This window comes from Globicephala melas, chromosome 6 (genome assembly GCF_963455315.2).
Source record: "Globicephala melas chromosome 6, mGloMel1.2, whole genome shotgun sequence".
NCBI classification, from domain to species: domain Eukaryota; kingdom Metazoa; phylum Chordata; class Mammalia; order Artiodactyla; family Delphinidae; genus Globicephala; species Globicephala melas.
The window spans coordinates 49476404-49492950 of record NC_083319.1 but is presented as its reverse complement, the minus strand read 5'-3'; the positions used below and the strand labels follow the sequence as shown (position 1 = coordinate 49492950).

At 43.2% G+C, this 16547-nt stretch overlaps 1 protein-coding gene across 3 annotated transcripts in view; it reads left to right on the top strand.

Moving 5' to 3' along the window:
* Positions 1-16547, top strand: part of MAMDC2 (MAM domain containing 2) — a 181379-nt gene that overhangs the window by 19830 nt on the left and 145002 nt on the right. For 2 of the 3 annotated variants that reach the window (XM_030877020.2, XM_060299975.1), the window contains exons 3-4: positions 13-136; positions 478-591. In XM_030877020.2, coding sequence (XP_030732880.1) covers positions 13-136; positions 478-591 — 238 coding nt within the window. Of the gene's footprint in view, positions 1-12; positions 137-474; positions 592-16547 lie in introns of all 3 variants that reach the window. The other variant, XM_060299972.1, reaches the window with a different exon arrangement.

Sequence of the window (16547 nt, the reverse complement as noted above, 5' to 3'; positions counted from 1 at the left end):
CCCCGATTCCAGGCGCCCCCGCTTCCCACACTCCTTCCACCCGGAGCAGCCTGTCCCAGCGGGCTGGCGGCTCGCATCCCTGTCCAGTCTTCCTCCCCGACCATGCTGTTCGGGGGCGTCCTGCTGGCGGTGCAAGGTAAGGCCTGGATCTGGGGTGGGGGGGTTCCTCCGAGGGGCGCTCTCGTGACCCTCTCCCAATCCCGCAGCCCTGCTGGTCGGGCTCGCGGTCCTAGGCTGGGCCATCCGAGGACGCCTACGGATCCATCTCCACAGCCGCTAACCTCCCTCCCCGAGCCCAGCGACCGCGCACGGGTCGCGCAGTGCAAGCGCCCTGGGCGGGGGCGGCAATACTGCCTCCCTCTCCCGTCCCCTCCCGCACCCCTTCTCACTATCACCAGGTGGTTCCCCAGGGTGCCCTGAGTTGGTGTAAACGCTCCTGAGACCGAGCCTGAACTGAAACCCGCTTTGTGCCAGCAGCCCTGCAGCTTGCCGGTGCCCTGGACCTGCCCGCGGGATCCTGCGCGTTCGAAGAGAGCACCTGCGACTTTGACTCGGTGTTCGAGTTCCTGCCATGGATTTTAAACGAGGAAGGTAAGGGGGTCAGTGCACAGGGGCCCAAGGTGAACTTTCCTTTTTTTCTGGTTGGCTCTTTCGCATGGGCAATGTTATCATCTTGGAGTTAAGTACTCTCAGGAGGAGGAGTGTGAGTCATGGATCATCTTTCCAACTCTCAGCTGTGCTGCATGGATGGCCAGTGAAGAGATGGAGGCCTTTGTTTACCTGGCCTGTGGGTAGAGGCTCTGCGATTTTGCCCACCCCCTCCCCCCACGGAAGGGAGAAAGGGGGCACAGCTGATGATTGTCTCGCACCAGCTGCGTGTCCTCTGCAGGTCAACAGCCTCTCTGGTCCGCAGTAGACACCTTGGTGAGCTGGGAAAGTTGGGTGAGGTTAGTTTTCTTCTCGTCCTGCAGAAATGGTGCCCTAACTCTGTGATGGGACCTCCGTGCTAAACCTCACATTTATGTTGTGCTTGACAGCGTTTTGTTGCATGACATCATCCTCATGTTATTGTTGTATTTATAATCCAGTACTTGGCGAAAGAGGATACCAAGTCCATGGCCATGTACCTGAGGTCTCTCAGCTGGCTGGCATTGGTCATTGTCTTACTACTCATACCGTTCGGGTTCGAGTGACAGAGTTTAAATGTGGGCTCTTCAGATATAGCTTCTTGCCCTTCATTTATTTAGTAAAAAATAAGTAGTTCTCTAACACCCAAGAGGAGGCACTTCTTTCCCTTATCTCTCACTTGTACCACCCCATTAAGAAGCTTGATGCCCCAGGCCACTGGGACTGGGAAATAGCCTCCTTTAAAAAACACTGCAGCATAAAAGAGACCAGCTAACCTCCTTCCCAGGAATCTCAGTTGTCCTCAGGCCCCCAGATTATCTAAGCTCCCTGGAGAAGGTAGAGGTTCAGAACCCCTGCTTAGGATGTATGAACTGACATCACAGCTTTTCTGCCTTGGGCTTCTGTTTGGGGCTTTGCATATACTAGCTTCTCTGACATTGGCAGGGAGGTGATGTTAGCCCCATTTTACAGAGGAGGGACTCTCAGTCTTACAATATTCAAATGGCTGGCCCATGTCCCAAGCTACCAGTCAGTGTCAGCTCTGAGCTGACTAGATCAGGGAAAAAACAGGAGGGAACCACTCAGTGGTAAGCTTTATTTATTGCCAACAATTGCCAAGTCTTTCCTACAGAGTACTTAGGGGTAGCTGGGAAAAATCAATTCATGATTTATTGTTTGAAGGATTCCTACCTTGCTGATTGCCTTAGGGAAGTCTCTTTCATCTCACCACCTTACCCCTTTCCCTGTTCTGGTTGTGTTTGAAGCATTTTGAGCAGTGGCCTGACCTGGACCACATGACTGGCTTTGGAGAGCACTATTCTCTAGCACAGTGCTTTAGCTGCATCAAAATTACCTGGTGGGTATGTCAGGACACAGGTTGCTGGGCCCCACCTCTGAGTTTCAGAGTCAGTGGGTCTGGGATGGGCCTGAAAATTTGCATATCTAACAAGTTCCCAGGTGATGCTGCTGGTCTGGAGATCACATTTTGAGAACCATTGACCTTTGAGAACCCCTACCTCTGCTGGTGGCCCTGTGCAGGGCTAGGACTAAGGTGAAAGAGCCCCTTGCATGACCCTGAGAGTGAAAACCTCCTTAAATCTTGTGCCCTAGACACCCCTCTTGCCTCGCCCTAGCCTGGCTCTGAGAAAAGGAAATCAACATCACCCCTTAATCCAGGAGCCTCAGTCCTGTGCCCCCATTGCCAGGCCTCCGTCAGGATGGTGGCCCCCTGGCAGCCTGCTCCTGGGTCAGTGGGCAGGCCACAGCTCGCTGCACTCAGCTGCCACCCAGACCCGCAGGAAGTGCTCTCTGCTGAGTTGGCACCTCTGCACCAGTGGCAGTTAAACTGTGCCCCTCCAGGAAAACAGGACGATACTTATAGGGAAAGGTGATTGTGGTTTATAGCAAAATGAAGACACTGTTGCTTTCCTCTTTGCTTTCTTTTTAACTTCTAACAGCCACAGCTTTCTGGCTCAGGGTTGGGGAAAGTTCATTCATTCTCCTCTGAGCATTCCCCGGGGAGCAGGCTGGTTAGGCTTCCATCCTTATGTATCACGTTTTTCGGAGGCCAGAACTTGGACATAACAGTCCACTCCAGAGGCACAGCGAGGTAGGGGTGTGGCAGCCACTGCTGCTGCCTGCTGAGAAGCCATCACTAAGAATTTCCGGCATAAACCCATTCCTAGGTTGGTAGATTAAAGACAATACAAGTGTCCCAGGCTGAAATCTGTTCACAAGCCTTTCTGCAAATTTACTTCATCTGGCTGCAAAAACCCTTTGAAACTGGTTCCATCCACCTCCGTGTATTGTATGGCGGCATAGAAAATTATAGGTTTCAGTGACTTTTGCCCACAAGTATTTGGAACGCAAATAGCACTTTCTAGATGTCCTTGGTCAGTAGGTTAATTTACAGTGGAGAGATCAATGCTAAAGCCCAGTGACGAGAGTTAAGTAGAGAAAAAAATCTGCCAATTAGAATTCCATTACAGGAGATTCAAATCGGGAGTCATTGTCTCAAAATATCTCCCAGCTGCCCCAAGTTGTATTTGAGGTCCACCCCTTTGGTTTACTTAGAGTATTAGGTCTCTAAGCCTCTCCAATTACAATTCCAATGTCCCTAGCTCATGGCCATTTTGAAATATGCTTGATTTCCACTGGGCACAAAATGGATGAGTTTTGACAAGGCGATGCATTGACTTGGGTTGCATACCATAGGGAGGGTACCCCCAGGGACAGAGGGTGGCACCAGAGCAGGTGACTGGGCACGGCAACCTAGCCTCGTCTACTTTCCAGTTTCTTGTTTTCTTGATTTACCTCCATGTTTTCGGTAGGATATTTTAATTTTCTCTCACTTGTCAAGGCAAGTGAGATTGTGTCAGAATCAAACTTTGAACTTGCATCTAAATTTTAGGTTTGAATTAAACCCTGGAAAGAAGAGATCTATTTTATCCTATAAAAATCTCCCTTATTCATTCATTTATCATCTAAAAAAATCTTTATTCATTCGCAGTTCAGAGAATATTGGAACCCCTTTGAACAGTCGTCCTCAGCTGAAGTCGAGATTGTTGGTTCCATTTCCCCACTGCCAGCTGTGGGGGGCAGAAGCCCTCCGGCTGAGCATTCTTGGACACTGTAAAGTTGGCCTCACATCAGAATGGTCACGACGAGTCATCGGCTGGGTGTTGGCTTCATTCCAATCTTTGGACCCCTTGGTTTAGCATCTTTAAGCTGGCTCTATGAGGAAGTCATTGGAGGAACTGAGGGAGGGAGGGGGTAAAATCCAAACCCAGGTACTGCTCCTTAACTAGAAGTTTGGAACCCTAAGCCACCCCAGAGAGAGAGGTAGATGTGGACGTGTCAGGTTAAGAGGAGGTAAAAAAGGAAATTCAAAGCACTTGTAGAGAAAGTATTTTTTTTTCTACAACAGTGGGGGTCAGTGTTTGAGGAATTGCCTAATACAGGAAGAATTTGGATGGTATTTGTACCCAGGAGCAAGTGATGGTATCTGAGGCAGGCTGGCCAGCTAGAAGTTTGGCATAACCAATGGGGGGCGGGTGGTAGAGTAGGCCGATATTTCAGTGTACGTACACGTGTGTGTCTCTTCCTGTCAACCTCCTTTCTTTACCCAAACCCCTTCCTTCTCTCTTAAGGACACTTTCAGTTACTTGGTCAGCTGAGTTTCACTTCTTCACTCAGTCATGTGCTAGTTATTAATACTGATAAATCCTGCCTGATATTTCTTGAGGCCCGGCTGGAGCCAGAAGTCTGGCCAGCATCCCCGGGGGCCTTCCTAGAGGAGGAGGACCAGTCCCCCCTTTCTGTGGGTTACAGCTCTCTTTCTGACTCAGCATCCCACCCTGACATCAGGAGTTCATCAGGCAATTCCCACCCTCTGGATCTGCTTAAACCTGCATCGCCTCTGCTTGTCGGTCTCTTGATGCCCTTTATGCAGAAACACAGCCCCCGTGTTGTGGAGAGGCTGAGAGCAGCACGAGTCTGGGGTGTTCCTCAGATGCCTCTCGGAGTAACAGTCGACCCCAGGAACTGGCCGAGTTCTTCCTGCAATGCCCTGTGGCGTTCCCCGGCCCGCCCTGGCTACTACTGATGTCAGGTTGAACCTGGCTCTTGTGAGCTGTGCCTGAGCGTGGCCTTGGTTCTGCCCTGGCTCTGCCTGGGATCCTAGATCCTAGAGCTGGGCCTTGGAGTTCATCCAGTGCAACCTCCTCATTTTACGGAGGCGTGCACTGGGGGCCAGACAGGCTCCCAGTCGGGGTCAATGACCAAGTCAGTGGCAGCCCTGGGGCAGGGCCTCATTTCCTCAGCTCCTCACCTTTCTTTCTTCTAGCATTGCTGCCTCTCCCAATGTCCCTGTCTTCACCAGCTCCTGGACCTTGACACTTTGGTGTGTTAGTTAAACTCTGCAACGTGTTAGAAACTCTTCATCAGACATCTAATTATATTTCATATATGTGGAAGAACATGGGTTCCAAAGGTGCAGTGCTTTGGGCCTACCAAACCCACAAAACACTATATTTTATGCCAGACCATGCATTTATTCACTCAGATGTGTAGGGATCTCACCTGCCTGCAATCTTTAGCATATAAAAGAGTGCCTGGCACATAGTAGATGCTCAACAAATATTTGTTGGATGAATGAATTTGCTGAAGGAATAACTTCAATATTGGATGATTAAAAAGTCCTTATGCGTTTCGTGTGTGCCCCTGGTTCATTCTGCCCTTTCAAAGGTAGTTCCTTAGCATAAGAAACAATGTAAGCCTAGTGGTTAATATGAACTCTAGAGTTGGACAGCTTGGATTAGAATCCAGGCTCTACCCTTATATGCTGTGTGGCTTTGGGCACATTATTTAACCCCTCTGTGTCTCAGTTTCCTTGGCTGTAAAATGGAGATAATTAAAGCACCTATCTCCTAAGATTGTTATGAAGACTAAATACATTAATATATTTAACACATAGTGAGCACTTTATACATGTAGCCTATTATTATTGTTACTCTTATTATTACTAGTTTTGTATTTTATCAAACATTATTTCTTCAATTCAGACAGCTTTCCAACACAGCTTCTGGATTGCTCAGGAGAAGGTATTTTTCTTTTCATTATAGTTTTGCCATTTGTTCTCTATTCCAACCAGAGGAAGAGCTTTCCTTTTCTTATTGTTTGGCTCTATCTTATTTATTTATTTAATAATTTAATCATCCGTTAGCCTCCTGGGCCATCTAAGTTTTGTGTGGCTGACTGAAGTGTGGATATAAAACAATAAGACTAAGTTTCGCACTTGGTTTACAGTCTCTCCCTATGACTTAGACCTTTTTCTCTATAAATTCTTAGTTTTTGTCAGGAATGCTTTGGTCCCTGCCCCAGCCTGTTCTTCCCTACTGATCTGTCCCACGGAGCTGGTGCCTCAGCATCTATCAAGTTCCATGCTGGTCCCTTCTAGCAGACCTCTGAACTCTCATCTCCTAAGCTCTTAGGCAGGTCCCTAACCCATGGCCTCCCCGTCAATCAATCTGAGTTCTTGGGTTCTCTTACCTGGCCCCTCCACTTGGGACTTAACCTACCTGGACTGGTAATCTCTGCCTGCTCCTCTCTGCTGTGACTCACTTCTCTGGATGTAGGCTCTGTCTGGCCTTCCTATCAAGGCCAACACCCAGTCTGGGTTCCTCCCTACTCAAATTAGAGTTGCTGAATGGGAAGTTGCTACCCAGCTCCTGGTCTGATCCCTGACAAGGCGCCCAGGATTTTTGGGATGTTTTCCTTCCCATAATTGCAGAAGTCAGCTGTGGTCACAATATATTGGGAGGAAAAAGTAATTTCTTGTCATAGGACTTTCTGCTTTCACTGTCATCTTCAAATCTCTTAGCATGCAGTCCCCAGGTTTTATGACTTACATTTTGGGATATGCTATTTATAAAAAATCCTGGTTCTTAAAATAGCAGAACCTATTTGGTAGGTCACCCCAGCAATAGTCCTACTTCTGTCTCTTGTTAAACAATGTTTGATTTTTAAGAATTTGAGTGAAACCTATTTATGTTAATAGAAGTGATGGTCTTGATATATAAGCCCAGCAGGTAGCTGAACATGTGTTGGGCGTCTTTGCTGGTCAATCCTGATTTTTACTTCTACCAGTTATCCCACACACTCTTCCTCAATTTCTCTTATGCTTGTCTTAATCAATTCAGTCATATAAATGTATTCATGCATTCAGATCTAGGCTCTTGCAGCATTTGATTATATGTTTAATTTCATATATATGTAGGTATGTATATGAAATACCTACAGGAAGACGGTAGTACTTAACACAGAAGAACATGTGGCTGGTGATAAACGAGGAAGTTTTAAGACCAAAGAACTTTCACAGTGTATCAGAAATTTCTATCATATCCGTTAGGCCATACCTAATTAAGGAAAGCATAATGTCATACCTAATATCAATAAAACATTCCTGACAAAAAATAGGAATTTATAGAGAAATTCTCACACCTGTGCATTAGGCCAATGGTTCTCAACCCTGACTGGACATTAAAATCACCTAAAAGTTTCTTTAAAAATAGTTGTGTCCAGCCCTACCCCAAGAGACTCTGATTTACTTGGCCAGACATGGGGCCAGACTTGGTGCTGTTAACAAATAGACATTAAGAAATGAACAGACCTGGTGCTGTTAACAAAGAGACACTAGGAAATGAACCAACTCCCTAGGCGATTCCAATATGCAGCCAGGGTTGAGGGCAGTGATTAGAAGAATGGCCAACTGCCCCCATCTCCCCGCAACCAGATGTAAAAAGAAGGAACGTCCTCTTATTAAGGATCCTTTAATGATTACCAATTGCCAACATGGTAAAGTGCAAACTGCCTAGCTTGGCACACAAGGTCCTTCGTGATTTGCCCCCAGCTGTATTTCTACTCTTCCCTCCCATTAATCCCCAGCGTGCTGTTCATTCAACATGCTCTTTACTTTCTTGCCTCCCCGCTCTATTTGTGCTGTTCTCTACGTCTGTATTATCCTGCTTTTCCATTCCCCTGCCCCATCCCGGCCTATTTAAATCTATCCGTGCTTTAATGTAGGGCTCTTTTTTGAAACATTCCCTGATTTTCCCAAGTAAATGAACCTCTCCCTTTCCTCTTTGTCCTCCCTTCCCATGGCTCTCTTCACGTTCCACCATGTAAATCTTCTTAGTGTCTCCTTATCGGCGTTCCCCACCTCTTCACCTCATCAGAGTGTTACACTGTAAGAACAGGGATCACATGCTTCCCACAACACCTGACAGACAGTGTGTGTTACAAACAAACATTCTGGATTTAATCAATCTCTAAAGCCCTTATTGAGATTGATTTAAAAAGAAAAAAAAACAAAACAAAACTTGACATTTTCCCCTGTAGTGAAAGAGGTTGTGTTTAAAAATCCTTCCTACCATAGGACTTCAAAGACTTTGGAGGCTTCTGTGGTAATTTCCAGATATAACAGTGAAGCCGTAGTTCAGCTTGCCTCACCAATGTGTGATTTGTTTCATCCCCGACATACCCATGGGCAAATAGCCCTTGGATTATTTACCCATCAGGGCTGCCCGAATCCCTTGATCCTCTGCCATCACAAACAATCATAAAGCAGCCTTGAGAGTGACACTGATGGGTCTAAAAAGTATTTTTTGCAAAAGATGAACAGACTTTGAACTAGCTGTTGAGAACTGTTGTTTCTAAGGAACTCAAGTGCGAGACATCAGTATAGTACCCACCCTATGGGATATTTGTCTGCTCCTGGAAGCAGCTCTTGCATACTGTGGTGACTTATGGAGAAACCAAAGGATTAGGTTTATGATTCAGTGTTATCTGCCAGAATATTTGCTTTTTCTACTTTTTGAGACATTTATCTGTGTTTTGGGGGATTCTGAGGTTTAGAATAAAATAATAAACCAAAACAAGTGGTATCATGCCATAATGTCATAGTATCATGAATGAATCATATGTTTTACAGAAAAAGTTTCTAAAGAATATTAAAGCAGAAACTAACACACCATTGTAAAGCAATTATATTCCAATAAAGATGTTTAAAAAAAAAGAATATTCATTCTATCAACACACATTTGAGTGCCCACTACCCATCAGGCACTATATTAGTTGTTGGAGTACAGAGAGTGCATGAAATACATACACAGTCATGGTCCCTGACCTTTGTGGTCACCAGAGACCAACAGGAAGAAACATAAATCTGTAATTATGGTAGAGAGCAAAAGGAATTGTATACTAGCCCAGGAGTTTCATTGCAAACTGCATAAGTAGGCTGTTTAAATTAAGCAGAAAAGAAATTTATTGGAAGGGTATTAACTAGCTCTCAGAATCAGAAGGAAGTCTAGAGAGCTATATTTGGGCAAGGGTAAAGAGATACATATTGTAGGCAAAATCCTACTGGAGGAGCCATTTGTGGACTTTACCACTAGATATTTGTTACTGCACTTCTGGGCCTGCCTGTTCGTTATTCTGTAGACAATGAGTAGTGATATTGCTTGCTCTCCAGTCCAGTAGCTGAGAAGAGGATTGATTTGAGGAAGATTGGCAATGGAGAGGCTAGTTAGGGAACTGTGCAGTGGTCTAGCTAAGAGATGATGAGGGCTTGAAATAGGACAAGGGGAGTAAGGTAAAAGGGAGAGAGTAAATAAAACACCAGAAAGGGGACTAAATTGACAGGACTTGCTAATTGATTGGGCGGGAGTAACAAGTCAGGGAAAGTGACTCCCAGATTTCTGGTTTGGACAGCTGTTTGTTTGAGGGTGTCAACAGTTGAGAGAATTTCAAACTGAAAATTATGTTAGGGTAGAAGAAGTTGTGTTCAGTTCTGAGTTACCTGGGAAACATCCAGGTGGAGATTTCCAGCAGGACTTTGATGTAGGAAGCTGAAGGTCAGGTACAGTCTGGGTAGTACTATGGCTGTGGGAATCCTTAGCATAAAGACAGTGGTTGAAATCTTGAGAAGAGGTAAGATCACCCAAAGAGAATGTATAAAGTGGTAACAGCAGGAAGCTGAGGGTGGAGCCTTAAATTCATGTTTAAGGATTAAGCATAGGAAGGAGATGGTGGAATAAATGAAACAGAAGGAACTAGACATAGAGGAGGAGGAGAATTAGGAAAGTGCAGGGCCTCAGAAGCCAAAGGACTTAGGAGTTTCTAAAGCAGAGAGGTGGGCACAGTATGACTTGTCTGTTGGAAATGACAATTAGGTGCTTGAATGAGCGCAGTGTCAGTGAAATGATGAGGACAGACCCTGAATGCCCTGGTGGAAGAATGAAGGGAGAATGTAAACAGTTAGCAGAGTTCTCAGTAAGTTCAGATGTTCTCTCTTTCTCAGAGAGAGGTTCGACCAATACCTCTAAAGAAACTTGAGATGAAAGAGTTTTTGTTTTGTTGGTTTTTTTTTTTTTTTTTTTTTTTTTAGGAAGGGGAGACTTGAGCTTGTTTTTGAAGTGAGAGGAAAGGATCGGTAAAGAAAGAAGATTCAGGAGACAGGGGGGCTCTAGCTCTGCACTAGAACCAATTTCCACTTTGACGATTCAGAAACCTCAAGAACATACCGATTTCTTGGATCCACATAACCCAAGATCCCTCCATTGAGTGGCTCAATAACACTTGTGTCAACTTCAAAATGTGTGAAATTTTATTTCTACTGTAAATGCAGAGGATGTAGGAGATTGGGCTGAATCTGTGGTAATTAGGATGCATCCTAGAATATACTTATCAAAAAGCAAAACCAAACCTTTTATAGGCTACAGGAGAATGTTTGGGTATAAGGAAACTTTAACAGCATAGCATATTCTATTTCTGTTATAGGAATAGTTCCCAGCAAGAACTGTGAAGTAAACCCTAGTGAAATAGTTACACAATATAGCTTCCTATGCAGCCATGGTGTGTGACCCATAGGTGGCCTTTCATGGTACCTGTCGAGTACATTTATCGTCGTTGTCTGTAACCTTCACAACAGCCAACAGTCCTGGAGGTGGTTTTTATCAACATCAACACAAAGAGGCAGGATATGGACTGAAGCATATGTGGCTCCAAAGATTGGAGCTTCACTGGGCCCTAGGCTCCTTCCCATCAGAGAGTAAGTTGTTACCTTCATATTTCCAGAGGTCATCACCGAGGAAGACAGACCTGCAAGATTTATGCTTCCCTAGAGGTAGTGGGAAACCTCTGCAAAATACTGATGGTGTCCCAATATTCCAACTCCTGCCCTGGGGTTCCAGGCCCCAGATACAACCAGCATGCCTGCCATGTGGTGGTAAGCCTTTGGAACCACGCAAGCATCAAGCCAAGATAGGGAAATATACTTCTACTTATTTTTTCCATAACAGATTAAAGTTTACTCTTGGAACCATTTGAAGGATTCTCTTCTCAGTCCTCAGCATTATCTTGGCAGAGAACTTTAGGGAAATTTTACAGCTTGACCTAAAATGCTTTGGCAGTCTTAAGGAATACTCCTAAACTTCAAATTCATCCATTCGTACTGTGAACGAATTAAAAGAGTACACAGATAAATGTGTTTTTGCAAGCCAGTTGCCCTACTACACGAGCAGTTTGGTACTCACTCGTTCCATTACTCCTAACAGAATGGCAGTGTTGCTATCCAGCAACATTATATAATATTGTAATATATAACTTAGCTCTATGCTCAGAGAAATTTCCATTCCTTATTTGAAAAACTTTTGCCTCACTGCCAAAGAGAGCTGAAGTGTTATTTGGGGCCACATTTGTAATGAAGATGACTTTAATATGCTTTAACTTCACCAAGAAGATGCCTTCTTTGCTTACCAATATTTTATGACTAAGACCATATTGTCTGATACCATAACTTAATAAGTTTTCTTTTTTAAGCTTCTGCAGATTTCTTTTAATTTTGTGACTTTATGAAAAATGGGTAATAGACTAGAGTGTGTTTAAAGTGTTTTGTGACTCTGCATTAGCCCATTTTAAAATATAAGCTTTATGGAAAGCTTTTGATTTTCCACTACAAATCCTGAAAGTTGGGAATACGCATCTGAAAACATTTTCCCTTTTCCAAAAATTCTGATGAGGAAAATGTGAGTTACACATTAGTACCGTTTTTGGTTTTTTTTGAGAATCAGCACTGAAGAGCAGACCCTTTTGTTTTTGTTTTGTTTTTTTTTAAATCTGTAGCCTTTGTTTAATTCACAGTTTCTTATATTTAAAGGATCATGGGTATTTTAGGTAAAATCTATTAATGTCCTGAAAACATTTTGGCTTTTTGAGAAATCCTGTCTTACAGAGGAGTATTCATCAGACACAATCCCTTCTACAGGAATAACCTACCGTAGGAGACCAAAATATAGGTAATAAAATATTATGCCCTTTTGTTAGTGCACTCAGATCCAAGAAGCAGAATTAAAAGCAGGATTAAAAAGTCTCCATGTGTATATACCTGGAATTTTATCTCTTCATTCTGCCTCTATCTGCACACCTATTCCAAGAAATAACTGAGTTCTTCACAGTTTGATGTTTGTCTGGGACTTGTTAAGTAGATATAACAATTGCTGATATTCTTGTTTTACTCATTGTCTTTTTTCTGAGTTACGATCTGTCCATTCAATTCAAAGCGCATCTGCTTCTTTGGTCCTCTGAACCAAAATTCACATTACCATACACTAATTCCATGTTAAATTCCATGGTCAATATCCCTGCTGGTATAATTTCAGTCACATTGATAAGAAATCATTCATTCAGGAGGTAGAAACAGTTTGCAGGTATATACATTGCCAGAGTTAATCAGGTGATAATTTTGTATATCAAGTTATTATGTACAAATGTTGTTATTAACAGTAAAGGACAGAGCTGGAACTCAAAGCTAAATTGTCCAACCCTATTTTCCAAGTGACACTGATCTATTTTTATAAAACATCACTCTGCATTACAGAGTACTTATTATTAGAAACTGAGTTTCTTGGGAAAAGTCAGCCAAATCTTCCAACAAAAGTCATTATAACATACAAGCATTTACTAAAGAAGTGACTTCTCAAAACTTTCTTGTCACTTACTACTAGCTTAGGGCATATACTTTCTAATGGTGGTAAAATATTTATTAGTTTCACATATCTTTGTCTCGTAAATACAGTTCTATACATAGAAAAGTGAACAAATTATTTTAAAATATTCAGTATTCTATTTGGTGATTTTAGAATAGATTTTTTAACATCTTTATTGGAGTATAATTGCTTTACAATGGTGTGTTAGTTTCTGCTTTATAACAAAGTGTATCAGTTATACATATACATATGTCCCCATATCTCTTCCCTCTTGCATCTCCCTCCCTCCCTCCCTCCCACCCTCCCTATCCCACCCCTCTAGGTGGTCACAAAGCACCGAGCTGATCTCCCTGTGCTATGCGGCTGCTTGCCACTAGCTATCTATTTTACGTTTGGTAGTGTATACATGTCCATGCCTCTCTCTCACTTTGTCACAGCTCACCCTTCCCCCCTCCCTGTGTCCTCAAGTCCATTCTCTAGTAGGTCTGCATCTTTATTCCCATCTTGCCCCTAGGTTCTTCTGAACAAATTTTTTTTCTTTTTTTTTTTTTTATAGATCCCATATATATGTGTTAGCGTACGGTATTTGTTTTTCTCTTTCTGACTTACTTCACTCTGTATCACAGTCTCTGGGTCCATCCACCTCACTACAAATAACTCAGTTTCATTCCTTTTTATGGCTGAGTAATATTCCATTGTATATATGTGCCGCATCTTCTTCGTCCATTAATCTGTCGATGGACACTTAGGTTGCTTCCATGTCCTGGCTATTGTAAATAGAGCTGCAATGAACATTGTGGTACATGACTCTTTTTGAATTATGGTTTTCTCAGGGTATATGCCCAGTAGTGGGATTGCTGGATCATATGATAATTCTCTTTTCAGTTTTTTAAGGAACCTCCATACTGTTCTCCATAGTGGCTGTATCAATTTACATTCCCACCAACAGTGCAAGAGGGTTCCCTTTTCTCCACACCCTCTCCAGCATTTATTGTTTGTAGATTTTTTTTTTTCTGCAGTATGCGGGCCTCTCACTGCTGCGGCCTCTCCTGCTGCGGAGCACAGGCTCCAGACGCACAGGCCCAGCGGCCACGGCCCACGGGCCCAGCCGCTCCGTGGCACGCGGGATCCTCCCAGACCGGGGCACGAACCCGTGTCCCCCGCACCAGCAGGCGGACTCTCAACCACTGCGCCACCAGGGAAGCCCATTTGTAGATTTTTTGATGATGGCCATTCTGACCGGTGTGAGATGATATCTCATTGTAGTTTTGATTTGCATTTTTCTAATGATTTACATTGTTGAGCATTCTTTCATGTGTTTGTTGGCAATCTGTATATCTTCTTTGGAGAAATGTCTATTTAGGTATTCTGCCCAGTTTTGGATTGGGTTGTTCGTTTTTTTGATATTGAGCTGCATGAGTTGCTTATATGTTTTGGAGATTAATCCTTTGTCAGTTGCTTAATTTGCAAATATATTCTCCCATTCTGAGGGTTGTCTTTTCAACTTGTTTATGGTTTCCTTTGCTGTGCAAAAGCTTTTAAGTTTCATTAGGTCCCAGTTGTTTGTTTTTATTTCCATTTCTCTAGGAGGTGGGTCAAAAAGGATCTTGCTGTGATTTATGTCATAGAGTGTTCTGCCTATGTTTTCCTCTAAGAGTTTGATGGTGTCTGGCCTTACATTTAGGTCTTTAATCCATTTTGAGTTTATTTTTGTGTTTGGTGTTAGGGAGTGTTGTAATTTCATTCTTTGAAATGTACCTGTCTAGTTTTCCCAGCACCACTTATTGAAGAAGCTGTCTTTTCTCCACTGTATATTGTTGCCTCCTTTATCAAAGATAAGGTGACCATATGTGTGTGGGTTTATCTCTGGGCTTTCTATCCTGTTCCATTGATCTATATTTCTGTTTTTGTGCCAGTACCATACTGTCTTGATTACTGTAGCTTTGTAGTATAGTGTGAAGTCAGGGATCCTGATTCCTTTGGCTCCATTTTTCATTCTCAAATTGCTTTGGCTATTCAGGGTCTTTTGTGTTTCCATACAAATTGTGAAATTTTTTGTTCTAGTTCTGTGAAAAATGTCAGTGGTAGTTTGATAGGGATTGCATTGAATCTGTTGATTGCTTTGGGTAGTACAGTCATTTTCACATAGTTGATTCTTCCAATCCAAGAACATGGTATATCTCTCCATCTATTTGTATCATCTTTAATTTCTTTCATCAGTGTCTTATAATTTTCTGCATACAGGTCTTTTATCTCCTTAGCTAGGTTTAGTCCTAGATATTTTATTCTTTTTGTTGCAATGGTAAATGGGAGTGTTTTCTTAATTTCACTTTAAGATGTTTCATCATTAGTGTGTAGGAATGCAAGAGATTTCTGTGCATTAATTTTGTATCCTGCTACTTTACCAAATTCATTGATTAGCTCTAGTAGTTTTCTGATAGCATCTTTAGGATTCTCTATGTATAGTATCATGTCACCTGCAAAGAGTGACACCTTTACTTCTTCTTTTCCAATCTGGATTCCTTTTATTTCTTTCTCTTCTCTGATTGCTGTGGCTAAAACTTCCAAAACTATGTTGAACAATAGTCGTGAGAGTGGGCAACCTTGTCTTGTTCCTGATCTTAGTGGAAATGGTTTCAGTTTTTCACCATTGAGGACGATGTTTGTTGTGGGTTTGTCATATATGGCCTTCATTATGTTTAGGAAAATTCCCTCTATGCCTACTTTCTGGAGGGTTTTTATCATAAACAGGCGTTGAATTTTGTCAAAAGCTTTCTCTGCATCTATTGAGATGATCATTTGGTTTTTCTCCTTCAATTTGTCAATATGGTGCATCACATTGATTGATTTGCATATATTGAAGAATCCTTGCATTCCTGGGATAAACCCCACTTGATCATAGTGTATGATCCTTTTAATGTGCTGTTGGATTCTGTTTGCTAGTATTTTGTTGAGGATTTTTTTTTTTTTTTTTTTTTTTGGTATGCAGCCCTCTCACTGTTGTGGCATCTGCCATTGCGGAGCACAGGCTCCAGACTTGCAGGCTCAACGGCCATGGCTCACGGGCGTAGCCACTCCGCAGCATGTGGGATCTTCCCAGACCGGGGCGGCAGGCAGACTCTCAACCACTGTGCCACCAGGGAAGCCCTTGTTGAGGATTTTTGCATATATGTTCATCAGTGATATTGGCCTGTAGTTTTCTTTCTTTGTGACGTCTTTGTCTGGTTTTGGTATCCGGGTGATGGTGGCCTCGTAGAATGAGTTTGGGAGGGTTCCTCCCTCTGCTATATTTTGGAAGCGTTAGAGAAGGATAGGTGTTAGCTCTTCTCTAAATGCTTTGCCTGTGAAGCCATCTCGTCCTGGGCTTTTGTTGGTTGTAAGATTTTTTGTGTGTGTGTGTGGTATGCGGGCCTTTCACTGTCGTGGCCTCTCCCCTTGCGGAGCACAGGCTCCAGAAGCGCAGGCTCAGCAGCCATGGCTCACGGGCCCAGCCGCTCCGTGGCATGTGGGATCCTCCCGGACTGGGGCACAAACCCGCATCCCCTGCATCAGCAGGTGGACTCAAACCACTGCACCACCAGGGAAGCCCTGTTGTAAGATTTTTAATCACAGTTTCAATTTCAGTGCTTTTGATTGCTCTGTTCATATTTTCTGTTTCTTCCTGGTTCAGTCTTGGAAGGTTGTGCATTTCTAAGGATTTGTCCATTTCTTCCAGGTTGTCCATTTTATTGGCATATAACAGTGCCAGTTGTTACTTCTCCTTTTTTATTTCAAATTCTGTTGATTTGAGTCTTCTCCCTTTTTTTCTTGATGAGTCTGGCTAATGGTTTATCAATTTTGTTTATCTTCTCAAAGAACCAACTTTTAGTTTCATTG